At 34.6% G+C, this 17,405-nt stretch overlaps 1 protein-coding gene across 1 annotated transcript in view; it reads right to left on the reverse strand.

The window, feature by feature from the left end:
• The window catches only part of LOC140148604 (uncharacterized), a 42,403-nt gene that overhangs the window by 11,388 nt on the left and 13,610 nt on the right, over positions 1-17,405 (reverse strand). The window contains exons 7-11 of the mRNA XM_072170615.1: positions 5,055-5,307; positions 4,598-4,723; positions 3,718-3,859; positions 1,750-1,916; positions 461-586 (exon numbers count right to left, since the gene is read on the reverse strand). Of these exons, the coding sequence (XP_072026716.1) occupies positions 461-586; positions 1,750-1,916; positions 3,718-3,859; positions 4,598-4,723; positions 5,055-5,307 (814 nt within the window). The remainder of the gene's footprint in view (positions 1-460; positions 587-1,749; positions 1,917-3,717; positions 3,860-4,597; positions 4,724-5,054; positions 5,308-17,405) is intronic.

Below are 17,405 nucleotides of genomic sequence, written 5' to 3' on the forward strand. Positions count from 1 at the left end.
TGAACTTTTAACTTTAATTGGTTGCTTGAATCTTTGGCATAATCCGGATTACCAAGAGCAACCTTAGATTAAAGTTAAGAGTCAAGGATAGGGTTATAGTTAGGGTAGTGCTTCATGTCAAAGTAGATTAGATCTGGTCTTGCGAATTTAGTATCATGGTGGTTTTAAACTCTTTCTACAAGCTTTCATGCTGTTCAATTTTGAAACATTTGGAATAATTCTGGTATACCCTGCGCACAAGCATACCCTAGCCTTAATCTTAACCCTAACCCCAACCCTAAAAAATAGGGTGCGCAGGGTAGACCAGAATTGTACCAAACGTTTGATTCACACCTTTGCAATACTAGTTGACAATACTTTACTGCTGATCCCAATCTCCGATGTACTTACATACTCCCTTTGTTTAGGATGTACACTGACAACAACCAATGGTTTCCCTTCTCTGCATTCTTGTACTTACATACTCCCTTTGTTTAGGATGTACACTGACAACAACCAATGGTTTCCCTTCTCTGCATTCTTGTACAATGACCAGATCTCCGACTCCACGTGGAAGAATAGATGCATAGCTTCGTAGCTGGGGTGCCTGTAAGCAAAAATATAAGAGCATATATGTTTGTAATCATAATATGACAAGGGTATTAACAACCATCTGCAATCACAAACATCTGGCTATTGATGCTTAAATCTGTGCAAGTTCCCGGCTAATGATCAAAGTTTTTGCACTCAAGGTATTTCAAGAAAAATAATAATAATCTATGTTATGTCATATACTTTCAGGCCTCGAAATAAGAAGAAAAATCCAAGGGTCTTCTGGACCCTTGCCTTTGAAATTTCAAGGGTCAGAACCAATTTTCAAGGGTCCGACCCTTGCCATTGAATATTCAAGAGAGAGAATTAGCTACGGCGATCACAGTATATAGATTGTAGAAAATTGGAACTTGCGGGTCAGCGCCTACTTTCACGGGTATTTGACGCAAGGACGCGTCTTATTTCGAGCGCTGATACTTTAAGAGGTAGCACAAAGACAACACAAATAGGACTAATTCTTTTTAATAATATCATGTTTCTATAGTGCCTTACATAACAGCTGTTTCATCTTCAAAGGCCATTCCTTTATACTAGAAGGTTTTTGTAGATAGATGGTGCATCATAAACCTTTTTTAAACTTTAGCACTCTGAATTCTCGATGTAAATTTTGTTCATTTCCTAGCAATTCTACAATTCCTAAGAAAAATGAAGATGTTATATGCATATTTTAGTGATGTTTCACCACTACACTTAGAGATTTCATCAGACTAGCCCGATTAAACTAATAGTACAGTGGTGAACCATCACTAAAATGCGAGTTAAACATATTCATCTTCCTTAGGAATTGTTCAAAATGAACAAAATCCACAGCTGAAATTAACATTCCTACTGAACTTGTTCCAAGATTAAAGAGAAGAACTCTGGATTCTTATTTATGCTACCTTCAAATTCCAATGATATTTATGTGAACTGAATACAATATTCATCCATCAGACACAGAATACCTGTGGTTCTCGAGTTAGAACAGAACGATGCAACTAATGCAATAAGCACTCTCCTTATGGCATATAAAACAGTAAAACTAGTACTGGTGAAAATAGAAGTTCTGTGGTCAAATTATGGGGAAGGAAATTTGAAAGTAGTTTCTTATTGTACTGCAACCTTTTCAAACGGTGTGTAACTCCAGGAGTAAAATTTGAGTTATTTGCGACATCGCACCTTGTTATTGCCATCTTCATCACCCCGTTCTCTCTTCTTGGCCTCTGCATTGCATCGTTTACCAATCTCCTTGGCTACCATAGCAACATCCGGTCTCTCCCACATATACGTATAAGTCACTTCAGTCACATCAACACCTTTCTCTATGATAGGATGAAAAAACGCCTCTGAAAATTGCAAGGATGATTTAAAAAGACAAACGAAACAAAACTAGAAACATAAAACAAAACTAAAATAAGGAAGCTAAAGCTTTGGTGAGGAAAATGAGAACATAAATCAAAAACTGAACAATTCAGAATTACTTGGGTTAAAAAGCGAGCTGTTGTAAACTGCTTATCCACAACAAAAGCCGGATAAGTAAAATTCAAAGTTTTTAGTTGGCCTTAACTTTCGATTCCAGCAGTTTTTATCAGAGCCAAAGAAAAGATTTGAACCAACCAACCCATGTAGCGAGTTGGTAAATTCTGTATTTGAAGTAAATACAACTTTTCCTAAAATCATTTTTAAATTTAACATATGTGACACAATCTGTTCCATGGATGCCAAAGGTGGCAAATTTGAAATGAGATAAAGACCAATAAAATACATAACAAAATTAACATCACAAAACATCTTTAGAACTAAGTATGCTAGACCTTTGGTGTTTTCAGTATATGATAGCCTATTGTTTGGAAAAGATAATAATTATAGTAACTCAATTTCCAAAAATTCATCCTTTGGCCTCCATGTACCAAATCATGTCACATATCAACATGTCCTTATGCCCAAGTAATTCTGAATTTGGATGGAAAGCATTTATTGAGGGTGGTCTTACAGACTACAAACTTATAAACTACAAACTTACAAAAACTGAGCAAATCAGGTAGAACATGGATATGTACACACATTTTGTAAACCAAGTAAGACCACTGAGTTTAATACCAATATTAATCTAGCCAACAGATGGAAATATTTCTCAACATTTGAATATTTCTGAACATCTGAGCCAAGTCATGTCTATATTGGTAAAGTATTGTAAACTCCATTTGAGATCAAACTATCAACAAGTTTGGTAGAAAATGTGCATCTGCTTCTTGTACTTGACATAATTAGTTTAAAATGAGCTCTTTGCAAATATGGATGTGTAAAATACAAATATGTCATCTTAGCTACTATTTTTGAGCTCTTGGCTACAGGATATAGTGTATCTCATCTCAAATTGAGGGTAAAGTGATGCATGTATTTTGTGGGTATAGTATAATTGCACACACAAACCTAATCCCATGGGGCATAGCTTGTCCACATGCTGGCGGCACAACCGTGTAACTTGCACTGACAGCACTCTCCACTTGAAACGAGACACAGTATAGCTAGTAAACTATGCACTTATTATTACTCCTTCAAATAGTTATCCTTTGTTAACATTCATCTTTGCACACACTTTGCAATTATACACTAGACAGAATATAACTTAGATGATGACATATTCCACACTTGTTATGCACTATACTATACATGTCCTACATTACAGCTGGACAAATCACTTAGCTGGAGTATATTGAACTAGGGTCATACAGGACAATAGCATGCTGGAACAGGGACTCAAAAAATGACAAAAAGGCAAAACCATGGGTCTTGTCAGCCTCACATACATAACTAGTCAAAATGTGTACAACCACCCATATGAATTAGTATATGGTTTTCCGAATTTGGCCTCTTAAAGGAGTATTTTGTGATTCTAGCATCCTCTTTTATGGTATGTTCGGTAGATACTAAAAAGCTCACACCCAAAATTTCAGTTGACTGCAATTTTGTGAGTTATGCATGATTATGTATATTACATTGCTACATAAGCCTCTGCGCTGTCATTTCTTTCTGTTAACACTTGATTTCACTCTTAATGTCACATACTCAAAGAAGGAAATGAAAGCGCTATCATATACATGTACAGCATACAGCAGTACATCTACCTTACCCTTCAATACTTACCAGTGTGTTTCATGCCTGGTCCTGGTAGCTTCCAGGGTATAAATTGTGTAGTAGCAAACTGAATGGCTAGGCACCTAGGAGGCCACATCTCTAGAAAACTCACAGGTACTATAAATTTGCTGAGAACATCAGCTAATTTAACCTACGGAGAGCAACAATAGAAAACTTCAATGGTTTGGTTGTATCGATCCCCCCCCCCAACATATTGTGCAACATTTGCACCGATATTACTGTCTGTGTTCAATTTCACCTTTCAAGATAAAATCTCAAGATCTCTCCAATTTCTAATGGTAATAGCCTTCATAAGACCTATTGGATGAGTACATGCATGCAAATCATCATTATTGATTCATCTGTGAGTGGGAATATGTACAGCAAGTCTGTGTAAATTTGAAAAAATCTTGTAAAATTTGGCAGCAGAAACCATTCTACCATTATGAGTGTTTATGGTTGGTGATATTCCAAACGAAATCCTCTATACTACGATCAGCTCATAATAGGCCGGAATTGTTCAATTTTGTTACTGCATGATTCAATAAAGTCGTAACTTACACCCGCGTAAATTTACAAAAGCGCGCTTCAGTCCCACAATACGCAAAGCGCAGTTCACATTTGTGTTGCGCCTAGCTGTGTGTATGCCATTCTATATTAATCCACCACGTTATGCCAATTACAAGCTGATCAGAGCATAGAATCTGACCAACACTACCCCTCTGGTAATCCGAGTTAGGGCTCATCAACTCTAATTCCTGGGCTATGTATATGTACTTGGCCTGCCCAACAATGAGCCTGTAAAGAAATATGCCCTCTATGTTCTACCAACAGATGACACTGTTTTTGCAGCATTCATCTTACATTATATGTGAGAAAAATACATTACCTCTCTATTGGTCCATTGTGTTTCCCCATATCTTGGGGTAACTAGAGGCACAAAAACAGAACAATGGCTGACTGCAAAGTTAAGACTATCTTGCCAATCACTCCCACAGAAAATCTCATGTACATCCTGTTTGGGAAAAACAAAAAGACATAAAGAAGTCAGTTATCAAAAAAAAAACACAATTTAAAATGTGTAAGTGAAGTTGCATCCTGTAAAATACCTTGAGTCTATGCTTACTAAAAATAAATCATTGGAAAATTATGAGTAAAATACTGGACTGACCATTTAAACTTAGAATGTTTACCCAATCTTACCAAGAATAGTTCAGAAAAGGTTAGTTTTGTCTATACGATAAATAACTCCAGAATATGATTTCTATTGACATGAAAATTTGATGTGGACCTAGAATAAACCCCTGGGGTACACCTTGTTAGTATATTAAGTGCAACATACTTACCAAGTAAACACTAAAGTTTTGAGCTTCTAGCTCCTGCTTGAGGTCTAGTGCATACTGTGATGCCTCGGCCCTGACATAGCTAATCAGTATTTGCTTGGCACTCTCTGGATTTGCAATGATTTTAGGACTGATAGGAGCATCACCCGATTTAGGTGTTGGTGGCACTGGACTTAGTGATCTCATGGAATGACGTACATAGCTCTGAGATACTTGGTAACCTGTGTCATTGCTCATTAAAGGACCTGGAGAATGTCTGGATTAAAACACAACATAAAGAGAACAAAAGATGGTGAGTGAAATTTTATTAGAAACATTAAGTGTGTATGAGTCGGACAAGAAATATAACATCTGTGCAGAAAGGTGAACATTTTTAAGAAAAATGAATAAACAGCTGTTTTATTCCAAATGGTAAAAAGCTACCCTTGTAATTGCTAATTGTCTCGGGCGAAGTATGACAAAATAATAGGCAAAATCTAGAAAAACCAGTAGAAATAAAACAAGAAAATTAAACTACTGATTCAAACTATATATATTTTTTTTAAGTTTTTAATTTGAGAGTATGCAGTGAAGATGAAACACATATAATCTAGCTTTCCCTACTTAGTGAGTGCAGTTCATTATGTATGACTCTGGAATATATGCTTGTGTCATATCAAAGTGGTAATCCAATATGGTTCCACATACCAGAGACAGAGTAGCCTGGAATTGAATCCAGTATGTCACAGAAAACTTGTTTTCATAAACTTCTAGCTTAACTTTAACTAAAACCTCCCCAGAATCTTTACAAATTGTCTATACTCTGATCAGCTTGTAATAGGCATCGTGGATTGATATTGAATTGCATACACACAGCTGGGCTCAGCACCTACATGAACTGCGCTTTGTGTATCTTGGGTGACTGATGCACACTTTTGTGATTTCATTTGAATTTGGATTTGGAAGATACCTTCTCTTAAATAAGAGTATTGCGAACCACCAGCATAAATAACTCGATGTAGAGAGTCTTTCCTATTCAGAGGAAATATTGCAATTACACACCTTATTGCCTTTTAACAATAACCATTGACACTAGCACATATCAGAGAAGATGTAAGAAAAGGATGGAGAACAGAATTATATCCTTGAGATAATCCCGTAGGTAATCCTGTTGCACCTATCATAGTCCTTTATTCTCAAGTGGTGGGTTAACCAACAGTTAACAATGAGAGGAAATTCCTGAACCTAGTTCAGTTGGGGATGATTTGAAGTGACCGCCAATTATGACCATTTGATATTTAATACCAGCAATGTGAAAAAAAAAGAAGAAATAATGTAGTGCCAAAATAATGTACCCTTTTACGGAAGGAGCAAAGTTAAACAAGTTATAACTCCGCTTCTGAAGTATGAATGTCAGCGGCGAATGTCAGGTTATTATTTCCCAGTCTTTAAAAAAAAAAATTGCAGGCAGAGGTGGGAATCGATCTCGGTACCTCCCGGTTAAACAGCACTGTGCAAGACCACTAGACCAACTAAATATCTGTTGTGAGATGTGTGACATTAATCTTTGATATTGCTTAATGGAACAAATCAATTAAATCAGTAATAAAAGAAATAGATTCTTATATAGCGGTCAAATTAGATAAAAGGGGAAATATTTGTCCCTGCTCGAAAGAAAATATAGGTTAGAAATTATCAAATAAATTTAAATTACAAATTGAGATTTTATATTTCTTTCTTTCACGAGGCGACATTATCACAGACAAACACTGTATAAGCTAAAAACTCGACTCTCATCACTAGATGCTGTCATTTAGCTCAATGGTAGAGCATCAGACTGGTGATATCAATATCGTTGGTTCGAGTCCTCCTGCCAGCAATGGTTTTATTTATGATTTTAATGCTACGCTAAAATTTGTTCAATTTTTTTTGTTTATTTATTTATTTATTTATTTATTTATTTATTTATTTATTTATTTATTTATTTATTTATTTATTTATTTATTTATTTATTTATTTATTTATTTATTTATTTATTTATTTGTTTTTGTTTATTTTTGTAAATAATTTGATATATTTGAAAGAGGTATTTGAGCAATTTTATAATCCTATGGGGTCATTTTGAACCCCCCCCTCCCAACTTGCCAAACGCACAACTCCTATGAGTTTGCATCATACATGTCATCATTAGTCACGATTATGCACTTTCAGTTTCCCACGCGTTTGAATGGGAATTGGATTGCGTACTTTTTCGATGTCTAGTGAGCAAATCTTTTCATTATTTTGAGAAAATGATGTCAAATTTTCTATTCTATATTGTTTGGTAATAATGTCTTTTGCCAATAGTATGTTTAAAGTTGTAATTTTGTGTTTTTGATCGCAAAGATCGGATATTTTCGTTCGATTCAATTCTGAACCCTTCGCAAGGGTGCCGATTTCGCAGAACTTTGACGATAATTTTGCCTTTTGGACACTTAAATGCTTTCGATCCTTAATTTTGTTTCAACCGAGTCTTAAATTATCAAGCACAATACATTTGGTACCACATTTATATACATTGATGACATTTTATAGATTTTTTTTCAAGTTTCTAACCGGCGCAAATCGTTAAGTGTGTATTTCCCATTGACATCCAAAATGGCGTAAGCCAGTCCTCAATATACATAGGTAGTGCGGCGATATTCAGCATCGAAGTGGTTACGTAATTCTCTTGGTTACCGGATCACGCTACTTTGGTATGCCTTCGAGTGCCATATACTTTATGTGGTGATCATTTAGATCGTGGTTCATTACTCTAGCGCGTGATCCCGTTGACATAGTAACATTACGTAACTTCGATACTGAATAGGACTGGCAAGCGAGTCTATGTCATCATCATAAACAATTAAAATTCAGGTCCCACAAAAATACAGTAATTGTGCAAAAGAGGACATAAATAATTTCTTTCTACAACCATAATGGGCCGCAATATATCACTAACCGCATAGTCCGAGGCAAGGTTCATTATTGTCAGGGTTAGGGTCTTAGGGTTAGGGTCTTATGGTTAGGGTTAGGGGTTAAGGTTAGGGTTAGGGTTAGGGTTAGGGTTAGGATTATATTCGTATTTATTATACTAGTAATAGTATATTGTGTGTATGCAGTTTATTCCGTAATCAATAAGTATCATAAACAAACACCTTTCTGGCACAACGAATCATAGCACAGTCGTGTAGGCATTAGACTATGGATACAAAGGTTGTGGGTTCGAACCCCAGGTAAACCGTTATAGAATTTTAATTCTATCGATTTCTTTTTATTTTATTAAGTAAGAGGAAATAATAATGGTAATAAACTCGTGTTATATCTAGCCTCATAGGCCTATTAATTACATGTATGTACTATGTGTTATCGCATTGTGGCCCATTATGGTTGCAGAAAGAAATAACACACGCGGCAACTAGACTACTATACAAAAAATAGTATCAAATCTTTCCTGCTCAATCAATATAATACTTGCAAATAGATCATAGTTTACTAATCTAATCCTGTAATATAGACCTGTTATATCACCTGAATTTGCATGTAGAGTCTATACATGGTTTGTTATGGTAGGGATTAGTGTCCGATCTCTGTAATGTAATGTAAATGAAGCATATTGGTATGCAGGAAGAATCGATCAGGGCGCTATCTATTAGGGAAAGATAAACACTATTCAAAATATCAATAGACAAGAAGAAAGGGATGTAGAGATTTGTAATTGAGTCATGCATGATTTAACAGATTTAACAGAAGGTTCTTTCCAATTCCCAAACGTAATGTTATGCGGGCATTAAGTTTGAACTTGATCAATTTGTGCAGTAATAAAAAAACCCAAATCATTCTCGCCTATTACGAGCTGATCATATAGTATAAGGCTAATAAGGGAATCCGGCGCTTTATTATTACGATGGAATTATTAGTCGAACGCATACACGATGTTCATAGCACACAATACGTACACGGCGTGCGGGACGGTGATATACACAACAAGGGTTGTACCACAACATGACCGAAGGAGTGGTACGTATTGGCGACATGTGCGCTGGTAGTAAATTCCAATTTTCTTTGCTTTGCCGTAGTTGTTTGGCTCAAAAATAAAAGGGGATATATCTGACAGTAAAAGCTAACATTTTATGGCAAATAAATGCTAATCTATTTTGTTTGAAAATGTTATAATATGGCTTTAAATGGAAAAAAAAATCACAATTTCTGTACAGTGTAATCACCATGAACATTATGAAGGAATCCTTAAATTGTCATTATTTTGCACCCTCTTAAACTGCTGAATTTTGTATTATTTCCTTCTCAATTTTCAGATAATTGACTTTTTATGAAAATAATGAATATTTTGGACAAAATGGAAAAGAGTGTGGGTGGGTGACAAAAAACTTAGAATCAACTTTCATTAGCCCAATAGAAACACATACATTGGATGGCTATATCAACTTCCATTTACATTGCTGCTGTATTTTTGTGCTGGACTACGATTAAGAACTGTTTGAGTAAAGTGGATACATGAAGTGCTTAACACTAAAAGAACACTTAACAAACTGTTCAGAATCATACAAAAAGTCACTTTATGCTCTTACAAAAACATACACACACACCCCCACCACACATGCAGCCAATGACAAAAACATCAAGTGGTAAATTAAACACCCACCATGCAAAAGGGTGAGACAACAGGCTAAGGATAAACTATTTATCATTTTTCTTTTTCAATAATGTTAATGGTATAAAAATAGTAAATGTTGGAATTTTTCATTTTGGTAATGATAGTAACTACTTAAATCAATTTTTCTCATTTTGTTGTAAATATTTGAACATGGAGACCTGTCACTGCTGAATTTCTAGTCCTAGGTTCAATTCCCAAGCAGGGCAACTTTACTCAATTTTCGAGAGTGATCTATGGACTTCACTTTTCTATCATAATATTGTTAACAATGCAATTGCACAATTTCCTTTACATGTGTGACAACAAATATATCCTGAAATATATCTGTGTTTGGCTCCTAAACAAGGGGAAACTACTAGCAATCTGTGTCTAATTTCATAAAGTTAGGATATATTGAAAAGGAAATATCAAGTCAATATTAGCTGTCATGTTAATAACCAGATCCAGCGATGAAGTCACATCACGTCTGCACACCAAAGCGCAGTGAGTCATGAAAGCATGTATGCATGCATCGTCCCTACACACCATCCAACGTGTATTGAGGAAAAGGTCAGCAGTCCTGGTTACCATATCCAGTTAACAACAACATCTTACAGGTCTTGATTGAAAATTAAATACAAATCTCCCTAGGGTCCAGTGAATAATACTTCTAATAGGTACTTGTGTAGAGTAAATATGGACCAAGTTAAATATTGTTGTAAGTAATATGTAGAATAGTTGTTACTCATATTTTGGCACACATACAATACAACCATACATGTCTGGTACATGGCTATAATGACATTCAATCCTATGTGTTTTGTCATACGGTATATTATATAACATTGCAGACCAATTAGAATAAAATTATATGTTACATCCACAAGATAAAACAACTCGTAAGTGATAAAATTTAACACTAAAGCTAGTAATAATGCACTGCATGTACTTAGTAGGTTGAAATGCTGTTCTGACTGATGTCATTCCAAAATCACAACATCCTGACGAAGTGATGAAATTTGGTATCTATAATTAATATTAATATTGAAATCATATTTTTTTCTACTCATTTTGCCTTGTGAATAAAGGTTAATACGTTTCATTTCAATGTTTCCACACATGACATAATTTTATTTTTAAATGCCCCAAAAAAATTGAAACAAAAAATCTAAACCCAATTTACAAATATAATCTATAGACAACAGATGCTGACAAAATTCCCTGCACGCATATAATCATTTGGCTTGTACCTTCCCCATAGATCACAATACGATGTGCCTCCACGTTCAGCGATCTTTATTTCCTTCATTTGGTAAAACCCTATCAGCTTACAGAGTAGTAAAAGCTCCTTTGAGAGTAAGCTTGATTAAAGTATAATGCCATAGCCAGTATAGAAACTCTCGCAAACTCCATCTAAGCACTTTCATACATGTAAAATTGGATTGATATGATACAAAAAATGGCAATTTTTCACAAATCTATTTCAAATTTCATTTATGATTGTGTCATATGCAATTAAGAATTAACGTTTGTTTCCAGGTAAAGGGATCTACTTCTGTTGGTTTTCATGTCATTCTGACAATAAGTACACAATGGAAAATGAGTTGGCCAGGTAAATATGAATTGTAATAAAACATTTTAAAGCAAATACTTTCTTATTCACACAATTTATTAAAATAGTGTAATGACAAGTATGAATTACTATCACTACTATGCACTGACAGTGACAAGATATAGCTACATCTCTCCCTATCTCTTTTCTCTTCATTTTATAACAATCATCAAATTTCTAATTATGTGGTTTCAAAAAGAACAAAAACAAAATACACACACACAAAAAGCATGAAATTAATAACCACATTATCATTATACCACTCTCCATTAGTGCCACCATCAGTTAATATTTATGTGCCACAGTGTTAATGCCCTGTGTGTTGTTGTTTATAGCAGACATAAACACTAATTACAAACTACATGTAACCCGAGATGTATATTGACTTCGCTGTAGTCTACCAACACAGAACCTGAGATAGAGCAACCTTTCATGGAATCTGCATAATTGAGAGAGGGGATTTCCCTAATACAGGTTTTATTAGGGTGTACAAAGTTTTTTTATATAGATTTCTTTTTACAATTTATTAAACAGCATTTGCTTTGCAGTTAGAGATTTTGCAATTTTGTATATTGACTTTAAATGAATGCATTGATTTCATGTAAACTAATATTGGACTTTAGCATTGGTCTGCTGTGGCTGTATGTACACCTTCCATACAAATCACTTGTTTTGCACAAATCGTATGCACACTCACATTTTAAAAACAAATCACCATTCAGAAAAAAGGCAAACAAGATTTTTATCACTCTGCAGTGATTGAACTCAAGATATCAAAAGAATTGTGTCAGTCAAAAATTACAAATCTAAAACTACAAATGATATGGCATGGCAATTGCTAGAAATAAACAAAAATTTCTACAAACCATTTTGGCTCTTTGGCTTTAAAATTTTGCTCTCAAATTTTCGCACGCCAAAATGAAAACTTGCATGATTGACAAATGGTAAAAAGATCATTCAATATGGATGATTTTGAAGTGGACAAGATTACACAATATGTCGCCGGCAGCTGGCCCAATATAGGAATATCATATAATAATGTCTTGCTAACTTGGCTGTCAGAATCTTCGCAGGCACAGCTCAATCAATCAATCAATCAATCAATTAATCATCAATCAATCAATCAATTAATCAATGGGGCCTGGACATTTGGACCAAGAACCCCCTTGCCTTATTTTAAGCGCCAGGCATGAAAATGTTGTAACCAGAATATCATGCTAACTGAATATTTACAGTTTCCACCCCAAAATGAATCTCACAAGAAAATGCTCAAAGTGCAGTTACCCTGATAATCTGGGCCATCACAGCCAATTAAGCAGGATGCAAATTCCTGATGCCAAAAATATTATAATGTTTTCTATCATTAAGCAATAGTGACACACAATGCTAATTTCCTGATAATATGCTGTCAATATAAACCTAATGACATGCAAGGAATACATTAAAAACAAGTACAAAATACATATTATTTTCATTACTGCACAATTAACCATCTTTCACTGATGCTCATTAGTTACCACATCAAAGTGTACATCAATTACATAAAAGGCAAACCAGTAATGAAAATTGCTTTAAACATAATAAACATGTCCTTTGCAAATGGGTTTTGCAGTGAAATTAATACCATTACAAAAAAAAGCGCAGTGATTTATAGTGTGCTACGCGCAGGCACAACGCCTAGACGTTGATCCACAAGCCTCAGCACACTTTACAGGTTTACTTTGTCGTAGTGCTACCACAAAGAAACCACAAAGTCTACAATGTGATTATGATATCTGATGAAATGTGTGAATGTTGCTTTGAATAGCTGGAAATGAGAGAATTTGACTTGCATGTTAAAGGTAGATGACCCAATTGTCAGCCTCACCCCCCCCTCCCACACACACTTAGATTTTAATATCTAAAAAGGAGTATTTTGTCATCCTAGCATCCTATTTTTATGCCATTTTTCAATAGATATCCATGAAAATATCAAGTAAATATTAGCTGTCATGTTAATAACCAGATCCAGCGATGAAGTCACATCACGTCCGCACACCAAAGCGCAGTGAGTCATGAAAGCATGTATGCATGCGTTGTCCCTACACACCATCCAACGTGTATTGAGGAAAAGGTCAGCAGTCCTGGTTACCATATCCAGTTAACAACAATATCTTACAGGTCTTGATTGAATATTAACCCCATGAGAACTACCTGCCGATTGGCCAAAAAGAGGTTTTCATTATCAATTGGACCAATCAGCAACATTGTTAGAATAATTTCACTAAGCAAAAAAATTAGGGTGAATTATTTGCAAAGCTCCATTCTGATTGGTGATTAAAATGAAGATATCATGTAATTGACCAATCAGTGGCAATGTTAGATCGGCAGGTAGTGCTCAGGGAGTTAAAAATACAAATCTCCCTAGGGTCTAGTGAATAATACTTCCAATAGGTACTTGTGTACAGTAAATATGGACCAAGTTAAATATTGTTGTAATTATAATGTAGAATAGTTGTTACTCATATTTTGGCACAGATACAATACAACCCATATCATATGCATGTCTGGTACATGGCTATAATGACATTCAATCCTATGTGTTTTGTCATATGGTATTATATAACATTGCAGACCAATTAGAATAAAATTATATGTCACATCCACAAGATAAAACAACTCATAAGTGATAAAATATGACACTATATGCTAGTATGTACTGCATGTACTTAGTATGTTGAAATGTTGTTCTGACTGTCATTCCAAAATCACAACATCCTGACAAAGCGATGAAATGTGGTATCTATAATTATATTAATATTAATATTGAAATCATAATTTTTTTCCATTCATTTTGCCTTGTGAATAAAGGTTAATATGTTTCATTTCAACGTTTCGACACATGGCATAATTTTGTTTTTAAATGCCCCAAAAAATTGAAACAAAAAATCTAAACCCAATTTGCAAATTTATATAATCTCTAGACAACAGATGCTGACAAAATTCCCTGCACGCATAAAATCATTTGGCTTGTACCTTCCCCATAGATCACAATATGATGTGCCTCCACGTTCAGCTATCTTTATTTCCTTCATTTGGTAAAACCCTATCAGCTTACAGAGTAGTAAAAGCTCCTTTGAGAGTAAGCTTGATTAAAGTCTAATGCCATAGCCATTATAAAAACTCTCAAACTCCATCTAAGCACTTTCATTTATGTATAATACAGATATCTGTTGGTTTGATACAATCATACAATACAAAAAAGGGCAAATTTTCACATATCTATTTAAAATTTCATTTATGATTGTGTCATATGCAATTAAGAATTAATGTTTGTTTCAGGTAAAGGGATCTACTTCTATTGGTTAACATGTCATTCTGACAATAGAGTACACAATGGGAAATGAGTTGGCCAGGCAAATATGAATTGTAATATAACATTTTAAAGCGAATACTTTCTTATTCACACAATTTATTAAAATAGTGTAATGACAAGTAGGAATTACTATCACTACTATGCACTGACAGCAGTGTCCGAAATAAGGAAAATATGGAGGTTATCCTGAGGATAACTAAAGCATGAATTCTGCTTGTCCTCAATACATTTTGGTTGTCCCCAAAATGTGTCATACTTTTGGAGGTAAAATATTGTGGTTGTCCAGGGGATAAGTACATAGCTCAATATGGTTGTCCCCAGTGATTTTTGGACAAGAGGACAAGAGGATAAGTGCTTATTTCGAACACTGACTGACAGTGACAAGATATATAGCTAAATATCTCCCTATCTCTTTTCTCTTCATTTTGGAACAGTTATCACATTTCTAATTATGCAATTTCAAAAAGAACACAAAGAAAATACACACACAAAAAGTATGAAATTAATAACCCATCAAACCACTCTCCATTAGTGCAACCATCACTTAATATTTATGTGCCACAGTGTTAATGCCCTGTGTGTTGTTGTTTATAGCATACATAAACACTAATTACAAACTACATGTAACCTGAGATGTGTATTGACTTCAACGTACATGTAGTCTACCAACACAGAACCTGAGATAGAGCAACCTTTCATGCAATCTGCATAATTGATAGGGGATTTCCCTAATATAGTTTCTGTTAGGGTGTCACCTTTAAGATGAAGCTACCAGTTTTGGCATATTTATATTTCAATAATATTTTTTATGATATTTTTATAAAAAATTAGAAAATGCATCTTATTATACTGGTTGAAATAGGATCAAGTATGGCCTATCTATCTATGAAAAATTAAAATGTTGGACAATTGTGAGTTAATTATTATAGTTACTCATTTGATATTGGTGAAACTATGGGCAAAGGGCCAAAAACAGGAAATGCTGATATGGGTTCTACCCTTACTCCCTTTTTTCTGTTTCACTTTGTCGGTCTTTTGTGCTCCAATATTTGGAAATTTGTTATCAAATCCAAATGGGTAATATTCTTTCTTTTTGTATTTTATTGAATACATTTGATCTGGGATAACACTTGAAAAAGAAGAAACATGTACACGTAAAGACTAAATCAGTTTTCCTTTCAAAAATGGGATGGGAACCATAATTACTTCAGCCAACCACCTCAATAATATTCAAGATTTAAGCCACATGAACTGAAGTTGTTTTATACTGTACCAAGTTTTTTTTTTACAATTTATTAAATTTATTAAATTTGTTTTGCAGCTACAGATTTTGTGATTATGTATATTGACATAAATCAATGCATTGATTTCATGTAAGCTTATGTTGGACTTTAGCACTGGTCTGCTGTGGCTGTGTGTAAACCTTCCGTACAAATTACTTGTTTTGCACAAATCGTATGCACGCTCACATTTTAAAAACAAATCGCCATTCAGAAATAAATGCAAACACGATTTTTATCATTCTGCACTGATTGAACTCAAGATACTAAAAGAATTGTGCCAGTCAAAAATTACAAGTCTAAAACTACAAATGATGTGGCATGGAAATTGCTAGAAATAAACAGGCCATTTCTGCAGACCATTTTGGCTCTTTGGCCTTAAACTTTTGCTGGCCCTCTCAAATTTATGCAGGCCCAAAGAAAACTTAAATGCTTGATAAATGGTAAAAAGAATATGGATGATTTTGAAGTGGATATTCAAAAGATTACACAATATGTCGCTGGTGGCTGGCCCAATATAGGAATATCATAATGTCTTGCTAACTTGGCTGTCAAAATCTTCGCAGGCACAGCTCAATCAACCAACCAATCAATCAATCAATGGGGCCTGTACGTTAGTTTTTTTAGCAGGCACATGGCTATTTTCGCAGGCATTTGGACAGAGAACCCCCTTGCCTTATTTCCAGCCCCGGGCATGAAAATGTTGTAACCAGAATATCATGCTAACTGAATATTTTACAGTTTCCACCCCAAAATGTATTTCACAAGAAAATGCTCAAAGTGCAGTTATGATAATCTACACTATCACAGCCAATTAAGCAGGATGCAAATTCCTGATGCCAAAAATATCATGAGAATGTTTTCTATCATTAAGCAATAGTGACGCACAATGCTAATTTCCTAATAATATGCAGTCAATATAAACCTAATGACATGCAAAGAATATATTGTTAAACAAGTACATTATACGTATATTTTCATAATTACTGCACAATTAACTATCTTTCACTGGTGCTCATGAGTTACCACATCAAAGTCTACATTAATTACACAAAAGGCAAACCAGTAATGAAAATTGCTTTAAAGATAATAAATCCTACCATGTGCTTTGCAAATGGGTTTTGCAGTAGAATTAATACCTTAAAACTTTATGTCATAGTGCTACCACAAAAAAACCACAAAGTGTACAGCAAATACAAACCACGTAATTAGTTTCACAATGTGATTATGATCTGAATGATGGAATGTTTGAATGTTGCTTTCATTTGCTGGAAATGACAGAATTTGACTAGCATGTTTATTGTTTAAGGTAGTTGACCCAATTGTCAGCCTCACCCTTCCCACACACACTTAGATTTTGATATCTTAAGTATTTTGTGATCCTAGCATCCTCTTTTTATGCCATTTCTCAACAGATATCCATGACAAAAGCTTATTCCCAAAATTTCAGTTGATT

The sequence above is a fragment of the Amphiura filiformis genome, chromosome 3, assembly GCF_039555335.1.
Source record: "Amphiura filiformis chromosome 3, Afil_fr2py, whole genome shotgun sequence".
In the NCBI taxonomy this organism is placed as follows: domain Eukaryota; kingdom Metazoa; phylum Echinodermata; class Ophiuroidea; order Amphilepidida; family Amphiuridae; genus Amphiura; species Amphiura filiformis.